This window comes from Coccinella septempunctata, chromosome 4 (assembly GCF_907165205.1).
Source record: "Coccinella septempunctata chromosome 4, icCocSept1.1, whole genome shotgun sequence".
Classification (NCBI taxonomy): Eukaryota; Metazoa; Arthropoda; class Insecta; order Coleoptera; family Coccinellidae; genus Coccinella; species Coccinella septempunctata.
In genome coordinates, this window is record NC_058192.1 from 12,525,542 (window position 1) to 12,543,591 (window position 18,050).

Sequence of the window (18,050 nt, forward strand, 5' to 3'; positions counted from 1 at the left end):
TTTCAAATGATCCCCAATCTTGACATATTTTTTTTTCTTTGGCGTGTAGTCTCGAATTGTCAGGGAATGACAAAAATTATTTGATCATTTGAATGATGAAAAATTACTATCATAATCTTTATAGAAAAGTATGGTAAGTAAAGATATTATGAAGATTTCCTCTGAACAATGCTCGTGGTTTGCAGTAGTGGATTCAAAAATTATTCTTCGAAAACGAAATTACCGACAGTGCAAGAATGTGAGTACATTTACCATTAGCAACAATATAATATGCAATCAATTTTTCAATAGTGAAGAAACAGAGGTCTAAGCTATTGGGTGTTGACCATGGCTATCAACCAACTCCTCCTGATAGAAGTGATTTATTGAAATATGTTCCGAAGTTCGAAGACTTACCTCCAAGAAGTATTGAGGACAGTTTCTTGGAAGGGGTAATTCCTCTTTCTACAGATGAAAATTTACAAGAAAAGTATATTACTTTTCTGGGTCGTGTGAGAATTGGACGATTACTCGAAGACATGGACATATTCGCAGGTGGATTAAAACTCTGGATTTTATCGGGAAATTTTGACATTGCTGTTTTAATTTTCATTTCTATATTCTGCAATAAGTGATTCCTTTATTTGTTTAGATCTGTTATGCAAAATCTCATACAGAAATGTGTTTCAGTTTACATAGGCTACAAATACATTGATGCACCTACAGTACCGAAAGATGTTGCATCACCATTTATTCTAGTAACTGCCCACTGTGATCGCATCGATTACACAACATATCAAAGAAGAGTAACGCTCGGAAATATTGCCAGGAATATTATTTTAATTTTTATTTGTTTCAGCATAATCAAGATATAAAACTCTCAGGTTTTGTTAGTTGGGTAGGGAAATCGTCAATGGAAGTTGTTGTTAAACTTGAACAATATTTTGAAGGTAGCTGGCATAAAATAACCCGTGCCCTATTTCTGATGGTTGCAAGAAACGCTACAGGAAAAGAGTCGGTACCTATAAATCCGTTGAAACCTTTGAACGACATGGAGAAAAGAATAATCCAAGATGGTGAAGCAAGAAAAGCGGGAAGATCCAAAGCCTCAACCACGCATATATCTTTGAAGGTCCCAACAGCTGAAGAACAGCAGATAATTCATGATTTATACATAAATAATAGAAAACGACTCTCTCAAGGCATTGTCCATGAATCCACTGACAATTTCGTACCAATGGAAAAATGTAGAATATCTAACACTATATTCTGCCAACCGGAAGACAGAAACTTTTATAATACAATATTTGGCGGGTTCATAATGAGGCACGCCACTGAGCTTGCCTGGGTTTTGGGATATCAATTTTTTAGACAAAGACCAGCCATTAAACACATAAGTGATATCAGTTTTCATAGACCAATTGCCGTAAATGCCCTGTTGCAAATGTACGCTAGGGTTGTTCATACTAAAGATTTTTATGGCCAAATTATTGTCACTGCTATTGCTTCAGACCCTATGCAAGGTAAAGCCACCAAAACAAACACACTTCATTTCACATTGAAGTCCTCACAACCTGTAAATCCAGTCTTTCCAAAGAGCTACCATGAAGCCATGTTGTATGTAGATGGTATGAGGCATTTAAACTTTAATTTAGAGAATAGTGCAGCTGAAAAATTTGATGCAATTGATGAATATATGTTGAAATTGTCAGAGATTTGAATATTTTTGTTTTATTATCCATATAATGACTATTGTACGATCAAACTCACAATATACCCCAATCAAAAAGAAAAAAATTTATTTTCTAAAATATATATATATACATATAAAACATATACTTAATCGAAATATGCTTCCTTATTTCCCAAATTCCTAGGAGCTACCACAGAACCTGCAATCAAAAAAATCATAAATCGCTATTCTAGAATTCGTTAAAAAAACGCTTACTTGCAGTTTTATCAAAACTTATAGATAACTAAAATATTTAACAATGGAAGCTGAGCTCAAATAAAGAATATCAACTGATTGACGAATTTTTCTAAACGAACGTTATTCATATTTATCAACCCAAATCACTGTTATTAACCAATAATTGTAGAAATAAAACTAGGCAAAAATGATACAACTATTTATTGTTCTATAAGATTACACTAATATAATAAACTGGCTTTTCTTAAATTGGAGTATTTAGTAGGTATGCGATATATTATTTTGTTCTACATGCAAGCAGCCTTCACATCTTTTATCATCAAAATCAATAATTCTTATAATTATATGCACATAATAATATAACATGAAATATACATATATAAACATCTTCTAAATACAACAGAGGATAAAATTTCGTAACAATCACACTACAATCATTGCATTTCTTATCAAAGTATTTCATCTATAATGAAATTGAACTGTCAAGAAACTTAGAAGAAGTATAAGACTGAACACTGTACATAATTTCCCCCAGTCAGAATGGTAAATATAACCATAACAAGAACCAAAAACTTTTCAGAAACTGCCTTGTGCCCCACTATTTTCTTAAATATCTATAATATTGCTAGATGGAATGTACAAAAAGATTAACATTTGACACTCCTATATGTATCAAATGAAGTAAAATCTATAACAGCCAAATTAATTCACAGATAAAGGCAAGAAAATTAAAATATAGGAATGACAATTACAATACTGAAATTAAGTTTGACTAGAGTGTTGCATATCAACATCATCTGATGTTAATGATTAGGCTTATACAACACTGAACTATTTTTAAGACCTTGGCCTGGCTGGTAGAGGTGGGGGCGGAGCTGACCTAGCAGGTACAGGTGGCGGAGGCTTCTCATTGGCTAGTTCAGGTCTTGGAGGGGGCGGGGGAGGACCTACAGGCTCTGGGATACTGTCAGCATAATCATCAGTTATTTCCTCATAGATACCTGTATCCTCAAGTTTTTGACTTGTTTGTGATTGAACTGGTGCGGGAACAGTTCTTGTAGGAATACTTATAACTCCAGCTATTGGTAAGTTTTTCTTGGGGGCTTGAGGGGATTTATTTGGGGGTGGAGGTCTGTTAGGAGGACAAGGTCTGGCACTTCTTCGTACTTCAGGAATCCCTAAGCAATTGTACTCTGCTTGCGTTGGCGATATGTAGAGAGGAACTGTATTAGTTGAACACAATCCAATTTCATCTTTAGCTTGCTGAACCCAGTTTGGTGTTTTGAGCCGGAGTGCTAACTCATAATCCTGAACTTGAATCTTACCATTGGTTTTTTTGAGCATCTGGAGAACAGACTGACCTTCTCTGAAAGTTACCCACATAGTGTCCCCAACAAATCTTACCAGAATAGTTTCTCCAATTTGAGAAAATTGTTCAAGGAGAATCATAACCAAATTATCATCAAAAACCGTGTTTTCCATATCATGGTTGGCACCTTCATAAGTAACGATTAGAGTACCATCTGGTGGACCCATATCGGCTATCACTTGGTAAAATACTTGATCTCGTAAAGACTCATTCACTTTTCGTCCTTCTATGTCTATAATTGCAATAACTGGTCTATGATCACTTTGCTTCAATTCTGCTCTTCCATAGTGCACCAACTTTCCATATGAAATATTAACTGGACTTCCAGCTTCTGTTATTGGCTTTCTCTTCCAAAGGACTCTATCTGTCCAAGCTGGAGCCCGACATTTTTCACTGGTGTCATAATCATCACTAAACAAATCGTATTTATATGTCGGTGGGAAGTTTATATCACCTTCAATAAAATTTTTGAAAACATTACCATCATTTTGCTGTTTCCTCAACTGATCAGACTGAAGAATAGTTTCATAATCTTCCATTTTAATAAGATCCTTCAGCTCATCCTTATCTAAATCAATACGGTAGTTGAAATCACCACACCAGAAGAGGTACTCGTGGGAGTTGAGAGAACGACTCATGGGGAAGTTTATTTTTCTGGTAATTTCATTGTAATCGGCATTCCTTTCATTTACCTGACTCTGGCCTGCAGCAAAATGAGCGCAAACAAAACATAGAGAGGTAGCATGGAGCACAAGGCGGATCGCTGCTGCACCTTTGTTTCCAGTGTGTCCACCCATGCCAGTTTTAACAGAATCCACTGCCACATCGCGAATATAAGGAACATGTTCTGGACGTACATAAACATATAAACAAACCCCCACTAATTGTTGGTAAGTGAGAAGTACATATGGTACATCCCTAGATAATACTTTTTGCAGTTCAACAGCCCAAGATTTAGCATTTTCTGAGCTTGCATTGACAATATTGGAAGCATTCAGGTCAACAATCTCTTCAAATCCAACAGCGAATATATCTACAGGTCTCAATAAATCTTTCTCGTCAGGGTTAGTATCTACAAGAACAGAACCTTTGTGGGCATCCAGGAGCCAATCCGATAGTTGTATATCTTTGAAGACAACACTACGGAAGTGCTTTCCACCATTCACATTGTAAGTTCCAACAGAAATTCTCAATTTGATAGGTTCTGTGTATTCAACATAACGTCTACACATTTCTCTTAAAACATGAGGGGGAGCATGTAAAGTGTTATAAGGAAGTAAGGTTCGTGCCCTGTCAGATAGTTCTGAAGAGAGGGTTGACCCCATCAATAAAATATCTATAGCCTCTTGTTTAGAGTTATCGAGTAAATTATTCTGTATTGTTCTAGCAGCGGACCTAGCCCCATCCATAAGTTTAGATCCACCCTGTATAGCTCCAGTGCCAGCATAAATCTTACTTATTTCATTTCCATTATTAATCCACATTTGTCTGAAGACTTCCTCAAATCTTGATATAGTCTGCTTTTTATCTACTAGTTGCATGGACTGCAACTGTTTAGCTAAAATTTCTAGGCCAAGAAAAGTTTGGACGCAATTTGTTCTGTCCAAGCAATCTAAGCAGTTTGTTCGTACAGTGCCAGTTTGAAGGTTGTAAATCACTCCATTGTTAGTATAGTAGTAGGAAAAATCTTGCAGGTACTGATCAACTTTTGCTTTTAATTTTTGTAAACTTGCCAGATTGCCACCCCTGACTTCTTGATGATAATCAAAAACTATATGGGGAATATCTGTATGAGCCGATTCTCTATGATGTTTTTGAAATTCCTGACTTAAAGTAGCCTCTCCTTCTTTGCTTCCAATAAGACTTGTTCCTAGTAAGTTTATGATGGCTTGCTTACCATAGCGTTCTTTAATTATATTCATATGTCTGTCAAAAGCTGATTTACAAGCTTCATAACCTCTAGACATTCTCACCTTGTGAGAACCTACTTGAACCCCTGGTTGTTCCCAAAACAATGGTACTGAACCTCTTGTTTGAAGATATGAACTTATTTCATTTTCCAAATAAATGACTTGTTCAGTTTCCACAAAATTCGCAACATGGCCTTCATCATTAGTACCTCTTACATTGAACCTTGTACCTGCCCTCTCACAACTCAATCGTGAAATAACAGCTGCTAAAGCTTTTCTATGTCCTACATAAACTGTCCTTATTTCTACCGATCCACACATTACTTTAACCAACCAGGATGAACATTCAACACTGAAGCGAACCAGATGTACATGTAACATGCGGTTCCAAAAGAAACGATGATCGGTTGTATTGGTTTTCTGTCTTCTCTGTTCGCATAGTGTGAGATCAAGGGGTGGATTAGATCCAGAAGAATGAGTGAAGTAGAAAGTGCCAGAGTTAAGTAGTTTTCTCACCTCCCCAATTTTATCATCCCCTTGTTGGTAATTCAAAGGAACGAACTGCGTTTGAGTAATACGAAAAATTTCAGACTCCCCTATTTTTCCCACTGAAAAACAACTAGTAATTATCACCAGGTACAGAGCTGTTGTTTCTCCACAATAAAGTTGAAGAACTCCCAAGCATCCATAACCATCTAAAATCTTCGTATATTGTTTCTTAACAGCTTCAGTTTCTTGGGCAGACAGTACAGCAACTGCTTGAGACTCGAAGAGCAAAGTCTCTTCTTTTCCTTTTCGTTCCAGGAGGATACTGTGAGGACTTGGAGGCTTGGATTTTTCGAATACACGAAAACCTTTGTACATAGCCATATTGTTCGGATTTAAAACATTGCTCAAGACATAAATTGTGCAAGAAACAAAGCTTTTATGGCTTTCTTCGTTTACTGTTACTTGTATTTCGTATTTCTCAATCCTTCCTCCTCAAACATCCCAAGTTTGACAATTCACTGTCATTGAACTAAAGTTTCTTTAGTTCAATGTTCACTGTACGCCTACTTAACCTAAAAGATGTAAAAGGACAACCAAAGATTATAGAGTACTACTCTATAATCTTTGAGGACAACCTTGTCAATGTCAGTTGTCTCTTCAGTGACCGATACAGGGTGGGATTCAGCTCATCAGCTCGAAAAAGTGAAAAAAAGAGTCTATACGGTCAATCGAAAAAAGTTTTGTTAAACCGGCCGTTAATGTGTCAAATCAATTCGTGAAATTATGAACTTCGTTACTAATCAAGATGATATTTTAATACACTAGGTACTCACTTTGATGAGGCGGCTGAAATATGAAGTTGGGATCATAAGGATCGCCATAAAACCTGGTCATTTTGATCACGAGCTCCTTGGAACGTATTAAGAATATGAGCTTAGAATACATGATTTCTTCCCAGTCGTACAGTCTACAAGATCGTAAGTAGTAGATATAATTCAGCATTATGTATATTCTATCTGGATTCGGTATGTCTTCGTACCAAACCTCTTGAATTTTCTGGAAATTTCTCGTTATAACGCCTCTCATTATTTTGAAGGCAAAGAAGAAATACAGCATGTAGAGTCCAAGGATCCTACGATTGAAATTGAAACATTTCATTTTTAAAGAAATGAAACTATAGTGAATCTCTTGACTTTTGTCCTTATATAGGTAATTAATTGGAAACATAAAGGTAACATGGGAAAAAATAAGGGTATTATCACATTTATACAAAAAGTTTATTGAATAGAAACACACATCGATACAACATCATTTTAAAAATATATGAAATTTTTACCAAAATATTTTCTGGTGCAAAAATATGCAAAGCTTTCATTTGCTAACAATGAAATTCTACCGATAGAATCAAAAAACTTTTGAATGTTCAATGTAAATCTTAATCACTGAAAGAAAACAAGCACCTTCCAAATACCTCTCGCATCGTAAAAACAAACATAACAAATTTTGAAAATTCAACAAGTAAAAAGTTGTGGATAGCAGTATATTATTCGAAATAGAATGGTTGTAATCGGAAATAATGTGGAATTAGAATAGAATATTTAGTCAAAAATCCTCAGTTAATATATTAACTGCACAATACATTCAACAAAATCAAGAAATATGTTGAGAGAGCAGATAAAAATGTTATTAATAAATTATAATTTCGAATAAAGTAAGTCTTATGGAATCTAAGAGCACTGTAGGATGAATATCGAATCATTTCTCGTATAAAAATCTCCAATAATATGAATAATATCTCAAAATCTACATACTTATAAAAATATGACTAGGCTCCTGTTACCATAGGAATACACAGTATTTACAACATTTTTAATTAACTGGACTTATATAATATGCCTTTCGACCCTCAAGATCGTTAACAAAATTTTATCGAAAATTATAAATATGAAAACTAAAAAAGTTATCAGTGGAACATTTGTTTAGGGTGGAATAAATAAAAAAAATTAACTGCATTATGCAAAGAATCACACTCTGGTCCAGCGAATATAGATATGTCATACTCGTACTTCTTTGATATACCTTATAAAACGAAAGGAAGAACTCTTTGAAATGTGATTAGGAAATATTCAGAATTCATTCGTTTTCCTCATCTTCTGGGTTGCCTTCTTCAACCGGCCTCGTCCATTTGATGAGGGTTTCTGGCGAACGGAACAAGAAGATCAGTTTGGCAAATAGATCTTCCTCTAATACGAACTCATTGGATTCCCTGACCAGATAGATATCGTATAGCAGTTGGAGTATACGATCGATGTAAGGAAGATCCTCATACATGATTTGGAAGCATTGTCCCATGAAGACACCCCTAATGTAGTGGAATATCAAGAGGACGAAAGTGGTGTATAGACCGATGATACTGCAAAACGCGCAAGAGGCATCCATAATAAATTGAGAGTTCTACACATCGAGTGGTGTCATAGGAGAAGGAGAAGTGGAAAAATATTGTTTGTGGGATGAAGATGGTGTGCAGGGTATATGTATATAACATGGGGTATCATAAGCGATCTATACAGATTGTATCAAATTGTTTCGAGAGAGGGAGAGAGAGAGAACCTGTTTTGAACACGTTACGAAGATGAATGAATTATGCGACCGGAGCATCATCAAACCAAAGATTTGATCAAACGTCGTGTCTTGAATTTGGTCTTACGAGATACATTTGGCCCTCAACAAATCAAATTTTTTCCTCCCAAATTCTATTTCTAAGTAGCGTGCAAAAGCTCTGAAGAATATGAAGAATACTTTTATTTTCCAAAATAGTCGAAAATTCGTCAGTGAGCATTCAACTTAGATTTAAGGGTTGGGTTCTTTAATTTTTTATGGTTTGTTATAGTCATAATGGAAGATGTGAGTGGAATTTTGTGCTCGTAGAAGATTCATCACATCCACGAAACACTAATCCCGAAAAAAATCATTCCAATGTAAGATGTAACTCAAAATTTTTTATGGATCTGAACAACCTGTATATTTTCAATTGAGCCGAATTGGAAAAAATGGAAGAAAGAAGAAGTGTTTCTTTTGACTTCAGGAATCTCCTGCTAAAATAACTTCTGTTATCTTCTGTAAAAGACTGACCCTGTATATACATAAATAGGCTTGGATAATATTGTGGATTGAGGAGTTTCTATGAAAAAATAGATAAACTTACCCTCCTCCTGTGATGATACTTAGACTGGCAGGGAATATTTTATCATTGAATGTGTAGAGTACTATATTTTTACAATTGTCATTGAAAGGTAGTTTTGAAAGATATCTTCTGTAATCGGAATCATTACAGGTCTCACTGAATTTCCACCAGTCACTTTGTGGACCTTCTGTTGGTACATGATGTAAGATCAAACTGGCATTTCGATATAAATTTGCTGTGTCACCTAAAAGAAAATTAGCAGTTTCAATTTTTGTTGAAGGACTTTGGACCGATTGTGTAGAACTCACTCAAATCGAACATATGCTCAAGTTAGAACCTCAAAGCCTACTCACCCTCAACAATGTGCTCCATCAGAGAGCCGACTGGTTTCACCAATCCATTATTGGTGACTTTCAGGAATTTGGGCAAGATTTCTATCAATAAGACAGGAATGGTGGTATTTCCATCTGTTTCTAACATCTCGGATAAGTGCACTCTTGCTGGATTTCTGCTACCGTCAGGCAGACTTGGTGGTATAGATATTTGAACGAAGTTGGTCAGTATACCAGAATCTTCGGATTTACTCGTTTTATGGGAGACTTTATAATTCAATCTGACGGTGATTGGGAAATCTGGAAATGGAGGTGATTTCAATACTTTCTTTCTTCAGCCAGTTTCATAATCAAGTGTCAGATTTGATGAATAAAAGTTGTTCAGATGTTGCGAAGATAGAGTGTGTCAGTCTTATCAGTATATCAATGACGGCTCGTCCGGGTATGCAGGGTCGGCCGGGCCGACCCAAAAATAATCGAGAAATGGAAAATAATTATAATTATTTTATTCTTCAAAACTTATTCCAAATGATTAATTTCGATATTAAATTCTCGATTAATTCCCTAGTAATACGTACGACAACTTATTTCGATCAACGTGACGCCCCTGTCGCCCTGAGTTAGTTTATTTCGAAGTTCTCTTTCCTTACGATAAACACGCTACACGCTAGGTCGGCCAGCCGGCAGTAGCCTAGCGAAACGCTTCAAGTTATTGTACTATACAGCACCTACGTCGCACGCAGTTATCACCAAGTTGAACATCGTATTACGTCGCTGCTAGATACATACACGGTCGGCCAGCACGAGTTGGGCCTACCTTGCTATGGTTTGGTCGTTTAGTTGTCATATTTCTAGATTTCCTCATTGTCTATTTTAAGATATTATATTATCAAATGAATAGTTAATCATTAAAAAATATTATGTCTATTTTAGAAAAGAGCGTATTCGCACCTTTTAAGAGTAGTTTTAGTCAATGAAAATATAATATATCCCTAATTATAGTTAGATTTTTTTATTATTAAATGAATAGTTAATTTTTGAAAAAGGGTATTCCGACCGTATAAGAGTAGTTTAGTGATTTTTTGACCATAAAAATTCGTAATTCCTAGTGAATTTATAAGGGCACGGTGATTTCGAAGCTTCTTGAATACGCGTAGGCCGGCCGGCCGAGCCTCGGAGTGGGGATATAAGAATCGCATCCGCATCGCTGTTCCCATATTATGAATTGAATTAGGTCAGTGTCAGGGGCTTGACACTTCCTTACCCCCACCCCAAATACGGTTTTTAGTTCTGCAATCAATCGCTATGTGGCACTGCATACGAAAATATATATCATATTCTCCACAGATTACTGTATTCTGACATATTGGATTTGTGAACGCCAACAGTGTCAATGTCAATATGCTTTAATGCAAATTCTTGTTTACAAACGAGATCTTATACGAGAGTAAATTAAAAATACCCATTTATTGAACTCGACAGTTTTATCAGGAAATCAATTTTCTTGTAAGAAATATTTGATTCAAAGAACCACGTAATTATAACATTAATCGTTTATACTTAAACCAATCCAACCAAACCCTTTAAAAATTGTGTTAATGGAAATGAAAGTCAAACTGTGTAGTCAGTTATTAAGCCACTCCGTGGGGTCAATGATGAAGCTCATTTCTCAATGGGGTAAGTATTTTTTGAAACATAATAATACCAAAATTTACTATTTTCCTTTTTAGAAATCAAGCATCCGCTTCAGCTTCACAGAGAGGCTATCGACACTGCTGACGTTATAACTATTCTTGGATGAGTTATTTGATTCATTGAATGTATCCAGAGCTTGGACATCCACTGCGAAACTCTTAAAGAAGACGGTTAGTATTCAAACAGAACACAATGTTGTTTGGGAGCAGGCGATACAAATTTTCAACAGTACATATTTCATTTTATTGCCCTCGAAAGAAAAGATCCATTGTGGTGCCCACTTTGAAGAATATAGTGACAACATTGAACGCATTCCTTTACCTTACTCAAAAACTGTTCAATGATTATCACTTTAAATATATTCTCACTGGGGCTTTCAATCAAGATTGTTCAGTAAACTTTTTTGGGTACACTAGAGCACATGGAGTAAGGAATACTAACCCAAATGTTGAACACTTTATTTCATCATTCAAAACTTTAGTTATTAATAATTTCATGTCGGTGCATTCCTGGTGATCTAACTGTGAGGAAGATAAAACAGGGAGTCGTTGTTTAGAGACTTTGAAATCTTTCCTGCAGGAAAATATGAAATCCACATAGGTCTTTGGGCAACTAATTTTTTCTTTTCCGAATTATTCATGCATTCTAAGCTTTGGCATGCTGTTTTTGATTTCTATTGCCGACTCCCAACAAACATTGTGTCCTTTTTGGATAATGTTGAAGATTTCTGAACATATAATAATTTCGACCTCATTTCCTATGAACAATATTATTACTGATGAGGATAAATTCAGATGCATACCACCCGACGATATGAATATCGACAAGTGTTACGATCTGAATTGAGCTAGCCAGCTTGTCGATATTCATATCGTCGGGTGGTATGCATCTGAATTTATCCTCATTATTTTATTCATTGCCTCCCTGTTTAGGCGTGATCATTCTTTATTAATATTATTACTGTTTATTATAATTATTGTCTTACGAAGATATGTGACCCTATTGACATTTTACCTCTGCTCATATATTCATTGCCATAATTATAGCTTATGTATTTCCATATTTTTTTTCCTGTGCTGGGTATATCAATATATGTATATTTTTCATGACAAGTTTTATTTCTCCTTAAAATTCGCCCTAATAATCCATATTATACTATCGACGTCTAAAATACCAGTGAATGGGCTAATTTAAATTTCGCGCCATGCGATTGCAGTTTCCAGTTATACCGACATTTCTCCCGGTTAGTTGGGTGGCAGCCGCATGGGGGCGCTGAGGGCGGGATAAACTGTATTTTGCATCGTAGAACGTGAGTGTCAGATCTATTCTACTCTGTAATCTGTGGTCAGTGTCGTAGAATAAGAGAAAGGGGTGCACGTGTTTATCAGTTTATGAATCGAAGACGATTCATTTCGTAAATTTTGACAATCTGAGTGGATTCTAAATTTCTTTAATTGTTGAATAATTGGAGTAGTAGCAAATCGAAACAAACTTTCATCCTGTCACAAGATCATGTGACAGTAGAAGGAAGAATGGTGAAATAAAGAAAGGAAAAATTAGTACATTTTCACTTAAAATCAAAATTGTAGATGTGTTTCAGTGAACTTAAAATTTTGATTCGTATTGACGTTTTGTGTTGTAATAAATTTGTTATCGGTATTTACAGAGAGACACCGAAGAAGAATAAAACTATTATTCAAAAGCTGGGCAAAAACAAAGAAGTATAGTACATTCTTTCTCCAAAAACAAGCCTTTATATCGCATTGAAAACGAAACTTTTATACACTGTTGTATAAAAATAAATCAGACTATATCTACAGGATGAGGCATAAGTCTGGAATAAAATTAATATTTCTTCAATATTAATCAACCACTCAAAATGAAGACACTGAAACCCACCAATTGCTTTTCAATTACCTTCTTCTTCTATCAATGAGTAGTTTCTCAACCAATAACTTAACATCAAGATGCTGAAAAACATGTCATTTCTGATTGCATTTATTTTTGGGAAATAAAATTGAATATTTTTTTCCATCCCTCAGCCGCAACCCTATCCAACTTATCTTCAGAAACTTAATCGACAAAAAATATATTATATCAATATTTAATTTTAGAAAAACAGATATTATGGTCTGATTCCGCGTTTTCATTTTCAGTTATTGGTTGAAAAAATAGATATTAATTTTATTTCAGGATATTCCCCTGTATATCCTGGGTCTGGCCGACCCACACCTTATGGGCACGAGCCGTCACTGCAGTATATAGAGTCATTCGGGGTAACTGAGCGTAGAGGGTAAGTGTGCGCAGTGCGTATATCTCGACTATGCAATGTATGAAAGAGGGGTTCATTTGGGCGAAGCAAGCTGCAAGGGCGCCAAATTAGTTTTTCATAGGATTGCGCCGTGCGACGTTTCGTTAACTTTTTATTTGCAATCAATCAAATTCACTACTTTTCTTGTTAATTTTTAGCATCTCTGCAAATTCTGCCAGGTCTAAGTTCAGAGTCCGACAGTGTTAAACAATAATTTATTCGATCATGCGCATATTAATCCAAATATATAATGAAAAATTTCAGGTTCTCTTAGCTGCTCAACTCTATAAGAACGTCAATTCAAATTTTGGCTTACTGGGGAAAGTGTGCGCGGGTAAGTGTGCGCATAGATTCATTATATGGGCATTAGTATTAGTTCAGTGAAGAATAAATTATGACATTGTTAATTTTCTTGGTTAAGACTAGATCAATATTGTTCTATTTGTTCAGAAAAATATGAAGAGCCACCAACAGAGGAATGTATCAAGTGTTATGTTTAACAAGAATGGTGGCACGAACAATAATGCAGTGCTTGTAAAAATTCGCTTCTGTATTGACAATAAACAGCATTTCTCTAATATTGTAACATTTTGATGACATTATTTTGTAATTTGTTTTGATTGTGTGGTTCACTAAGCACTGCGTTCACTCACCCCGTGAGGGTGCGCACACTTACCCGCAATACGGGGCATTTGAACGCACTCCGACTTTCACCATTAAATTTTTTTTTGCGGAAAGAAAACGTTTTTGTTTGTTTGCTTTTTGATGTTTTTTATAGATTAGAAAATTCTCTATGTTATGAATATGTTTTAATATTCCTAGCTTCAACATTTTAAACAGGGAATGGCTTGGAAGGCAAAAGTGCGCACAGTTGCCCCGAATGACTAATAATGGTGTTGAGTAAAACGGTTCTCTTCAGCACATGCATCTTTTACTAATTTCCCCGATACTCACTGGAGTTTACTTCATCGATCATCCTCAAGCGATCCGGAGGTGAAATTGTCCACACATTAGCGGAGTCTGTGCTAAGTTTAATTGCTGCTATATCGTCGGCTTCATAATTTGATATGAATGTAACGGCTTGTCTATTTGTTCCGTATGCATCGAGCATATCTTGGTATTGTGCTTCGTTGAACCTATATGAGAATTTACATTTAAATCATACAGTTTCGGTCGAATATCATCAAGTAATATGAAATTTTGCTCACTGAAATATGTTGTTATCCTGCGCTGACATCTGATAGACCGGATCGTATGGACCAATCCTCAGGTCCATGGTTACGTCGAATGGAATGTTTGGTTTGCCGACAGCATTGCCAAGGGAGAAGAACACGAGTGGAAACCATATTATACCTATTATTATCAACAAGATGGCACCACCCATGAAATATTTCACGAAACTCTTTTTCTTCTCTCCTCGTGGCTGTGGATACTCCGCTTCCACGTACCTTTGACACTGGAGAAGAAAAAAGATTCAAGTTGGAACTGTACTGTATTCATACTACACCCGAAAAATGTAGAAGAAGCCTATCTTGCATTAGAAGCATTATCTCACAAAAAGCTCATCACCTTTAGCTGGAAAATGTGGGCGAAAATATCCTCCATTTTGATCCAGTCGAAAACTGTCATCGACGTATCTGTCCACATCCAATCCATAACTGTCCTCAGTTCGAATAAGAAGGGCACAGCTAGGAAAGCCTTGAACAGGAACATGTTCACATAATTGTAACCCTTGCACAGGAAATTTCCAAGAATTCTTGTCGGGTATCCGCAGCGTATCTGATAGGCGGAGAGCAAGAGATAGAAACATTTCACAATGTAATAGAGCTGCGGCGCCAACACTGAGTTGAAAGATCTGCAGAAAAATGTTCGTTTAGATATCTCAATTTCAGGATATGGCTATGTTACCTTTCTGTAATCGTTGGGTAAAGGACGAACAACCATATGTGCAAAAATATTATGAGGAAATATTGGAATATGATTTTGGCGATGAGATTCTTCCTCAGATAAATTCCTCTGTCGATAATTATCAACATGAATTGGATGATCAACATGAGGAGGAACAAGACAGGTATTTTGTTGTCTTCTAGGTAGGTGGTCACTCCTCCACCTTCTCCTTGATTTGTCTGGAAAGTAAAAGTCAAATTTGTTCTTCGATAAATGGAAGTAACAGTCAAATTTAAAAAGGTTCTTCATGCTCCATTACAACCTAGCTTCAAAATATGCACCTTTTGGTTTGACTTATACACAAAATGGTGATGTACTATGAATTCAAATGTATTTTTGTAGATCAGAAACTAAGAGTAAATTAACTATTGTCTTTTTGGCCCCAACTTGAGTTTAAGTACGCGATTTGGTCATCAAAATTCCACTGTTCCTCTCTATTGTGTAGTAATAACTCACACTCTCACTCTGTATAGTATGCCAACCAGTGCCAACTAGCATTATTCAATTAGATTAGAGTCTTATACTGTATGACAGAATTCTTACCCCAAATGAAGTGTACCCCAACAGAAGAACGAAGAAGTTGAAGAAATCGCAGAGGAACATGTAAGAATAAACATCTGCGGAAACTCTTGATGTTGGTTGAATCAATTGAGAGAAGAATACCTTGAACGTCTCCGTGTATTTTACAAGCCTGTAAAAAGGGTATAGTTACTCCAGTTATGAAAACGATAACATCGTATAGGGGATAACTTTGTTCCCCTACGAAACACTTACGCTAATTTCAGCGTCTCTGGAAAATTATCTTCCGCGTCCACTTTGCTCGAAGTTATTCTCACAAGACTGTTGATATCTTCTCCGTCGGGAAGATCATCTTCTCGAGTTCTGATGCTTTCTATGGCCGAACCATCATCGATTATCGTCTCCTCTTGTTCGGAATAATGGATACTGAAACGGTGAGAGATATAGAAAGTGCAGTTGATGCGGCACGTTTAAAGCCCTCTGCAGACGCTACGAAGTTGAGCATACGGATAAAAAATCGTACGTTAGAAGAAACGTAAGGTATGTATAGCGTATAGCTATCGTCCAAACCTAAAGTCATCATACAACCTACGTGCTACAATTCAATGCGTGCTTGTACATACATATTTAACAAAGCTAACATTTTAACAAGTAATAGGTATAAAGTTTCTCATGTTTGTATTCTGTGTTTTAGTGCTGTAGCTTGAATATATTTGGTCATAAGATGACATAGACATGTGACAATACCTTTAGAGAGTGGTATTCGATAAAATAAAACGTAATGTCTGCAAAGGGCGTGAGGTGGGTCCGATTTTACCCTGAAGTTGAAGAGGGGGATGCGAAACGTGTAAATCGTAACCCGCGAAAGAATTTGTAAAATCGCGTCTGTTTCTTATGAGATGTATCTTCTCTCGCTTCAATGTCTCTCTCCTTAATCTGAGACGACATAGAAGTTTTTTTGGCTTTTTCTGTCAGCTGCTTCAGTCTACAAACAAAAGGAATGGGATTAGGGTTCAGAGGAAAAAGGTATGAGGGAAATTGTGGTTCCAAACTGTGGTATTTATGATAAACAGCTCTAATGGGTACCCAACATATCTTAAAGTCGCTGTGCAACGTAATATAATCCCAAGACTTCTACTTATAATAGCCTGAGGTATTTGTTAATGTATGGTTTTCGACTAGCTGATGTAGGAGACGATAATAAATTTCAATTTTTATATCCTTGACTGCCTCTTGTAATTTATAGGTATCCCTATTGACAGTCAGACCTTCAAGGCATCCTTGATCATCTGTGAAAATGTTGAAAGAATCCAAAGATAAGTAACTAGCACTACCCTTGTCACGCAGGTATTCAGATATGTCAAATTATTCTTGAGGTAAGCCCGAAAACCTCAATTTGAATTTATGAACAAAAGTCATATGGTATATATGTTCAACGAGATCTATGAACAGGTGATAGTTTTTGCCATCATCATTTAGTCATCACCATTTACTCGAAAACTCAGAAATTTGAGAATAACTCTTTGCTGAAAACTCGATTCAATCTAACAGAAAAAATCTGAGAATTGGAATTTTACCTCAAAGCTTTGGTCTTATGATGTTTGTCCTCGATTTTCATCAGATTTCCCTCATCATCCATTCTATAAAAACCATCTTCGGTTTTTGGAGTACTAGAAATCGTTGCCTGCCAAAGACCCATTGATTTCAGCATAAACCTGGAAGAATTCGTATTTTATTCTCTAATAACATATTCACCTGGACTGTGTTTCTAATAAACCTTTATTGGTATAGACTGCTAACTCTCACCTATGAAAGAAAACAACTAATAGGAGCAGCAGGTCCCAAAGTGCATAATTGGCTTTCCTTTCTATTCCAATTATCCTTGGTGGGTATAAAGGATCAGATACAACTTCTGCTTTCCTATTCCATGGTATGATATCGAATTGAAACATGCATTTAATAAGCACGATAACCTAGAAATAAAAGATTACAAAATTATAATAAATCGAAAGAGGTACAAGTAAAACTGACCTCCGTATATGCGATAATTGTCACCCAAAAGGTCTTGGTAGGCCTAGGAATCGTCAGGGTACCCCATAGGAACACCATAAGAGGTAGGGGTAGCGACAAAAATGTTGCAGACTCGATTTGGTTCAAGAATATGGTCAGATAGCACATCAGTTCAGATTTACTCGTTAGTATGTACCACATTGCCAGCAGTAGTCTCAGAACGGAAGGCTGGTCGTAGGAGGACATTTCAGCTTCTTCTTCTTCCATTATTTTGAATAGTGATATGGATTTGCTGCAAAAAATAAGGTGGTATTAGCTTCAGATCAGTCAGTTGCTAACCAACACTCTAATAACAATCATGCTGAAATAAGTTTA

General features: G+C 36.0%; 3 protein-coding genes across 12 annotated transcripts in view; 1 reads left to right on the top strand and 2 right to left on the bottom strand.

The window, feature by feature from the left end:
• The first annotated feature begins 11 nt into the window (after positions 1-11).
• Positions 12-2,348, top strand: LOC123311082 (acyl-coenzyme A thioesterase 9, mitochondrial-like). Its single transcript, XM_044894858.1, has 5 exons — positions 12-133; positions 186-238; positions 292-534; positions 670-785; positions 839-2,348. Exons 1-5 carry the CDS (start codon positions 93-95, stop codon positions 1,697-1,699), a joined length of 1,314 nt encoding a protein of 437 aa, XP_044750793.1. The 5' UTR covers positions 12-92; the 3' UTR covers positions 1,700-2,348.
• The window catches only part of LOC123311077 (piezo-type mechanosensitive ion channel component), a 49,296-nt gene continuing 33,028 nt past the window's right edge, over positions 1,783-18,050 (bottom strand). For 5 of the 10 annotated variants that reach the window (XM_044894851.1, XM_044894849.1, XM_044894848.1 and 2 more), the window contains 13 exons: positions 17,697-17,967; positions 17,472-17,638; positions 17,243-17,380; positions 15,921-16,091; positions 15,690-15,837; positions 15,108-15,325; positions 14,769-15,054; positions 14,408-14,655; positions 14,154-14,335; positions 9,215-9,493; positions 8,883-9,105; positions 6,511-6,809; positions 1,784-1,871 (listed from right to left, as the gene is read on the bottom strand). In XM_044894851.1, coding sequence (XP_044750786.1) covers positions 1,819-1,871; positions 6,511-6,809; positions 8,883-9,105; positions 9,215-9,493; positions 14,154-14,335; positions 14,408-14,655; positions 14,769-15,054; positions 15,108-15,325; positions 15,690-15,837; positions 15,921-16,091; positions 17,243-17,380; positions 17,472-17,638; positions 17,697-17,967 — 2,683 coding nt within the window. In that variant the 3' untranslated portion in view covers positions 1,784-1,818. Of the gene's footprint in view, positions 1,872-6,510; positions 6,810-6,935; positions 8,091-8,882; positions 9,106-9,214; positions 9,494-14,153; positions 14,336-14,407; positions 14,656-14,768; positions 15,055-15,107; positions 15,326-15,689; positions 15,838-15,920; positions 16,092-17,242; positions 17,381-17,471; positions 17,639-17,696; positions 17,968-18,050 lie in introns of those variants that run through there. The other 5 variants (XM_044894842.1, XM_044894843.1, XM_044894844.1 and 2 more) reach the window with 3 other exon arrangements.
• LOC123311079 (synaptojanin-1) lies at positions 2,096-6,193 on the bottom strand. Its single transcript, XM_044894853.1, has one exon. The coding sequence runs from the start codon at positions 6,056-6,058 to the stop codon at positions 2,747-2,749; it is 3,312 nt and encodes a 1,103-aa protein (XP_044750788.1). The 5' UTR covers positions 6,059-6,193; the 3' UTR covers positions 2,096-2,746.

Bases quoted from the DNA above. Each gene is read 5' to 3' on its own strand.
- LOC123311082 (XM_044894858.1), top strand. From the start codon at position 93: ATGATGAAAAATTACTATCATAATCTTTATAGAAAAGTATG. The intron at 134-185 runs GTAAGTAAAGAT...CGTGGTTTGCAG, and splicing joins AATCTTTATAGAAAAGTATG to TAGTGGATTCAAAAATTATT. The intron at 239-291 runs GTGAGTACATTT...ATTTTTCAATAG, and splicing joins ATTACCGACAGTGCAAGAAT to TGAAGAAACAGAGGTCTAAG.
- LOC123311079 (XM_044894853.1), bottom strand. From the start codon at position 6,058: ATGGCTATGTACAAAGGTTTTCGTGTATTCGAAAAATCCAAGCCTCCA.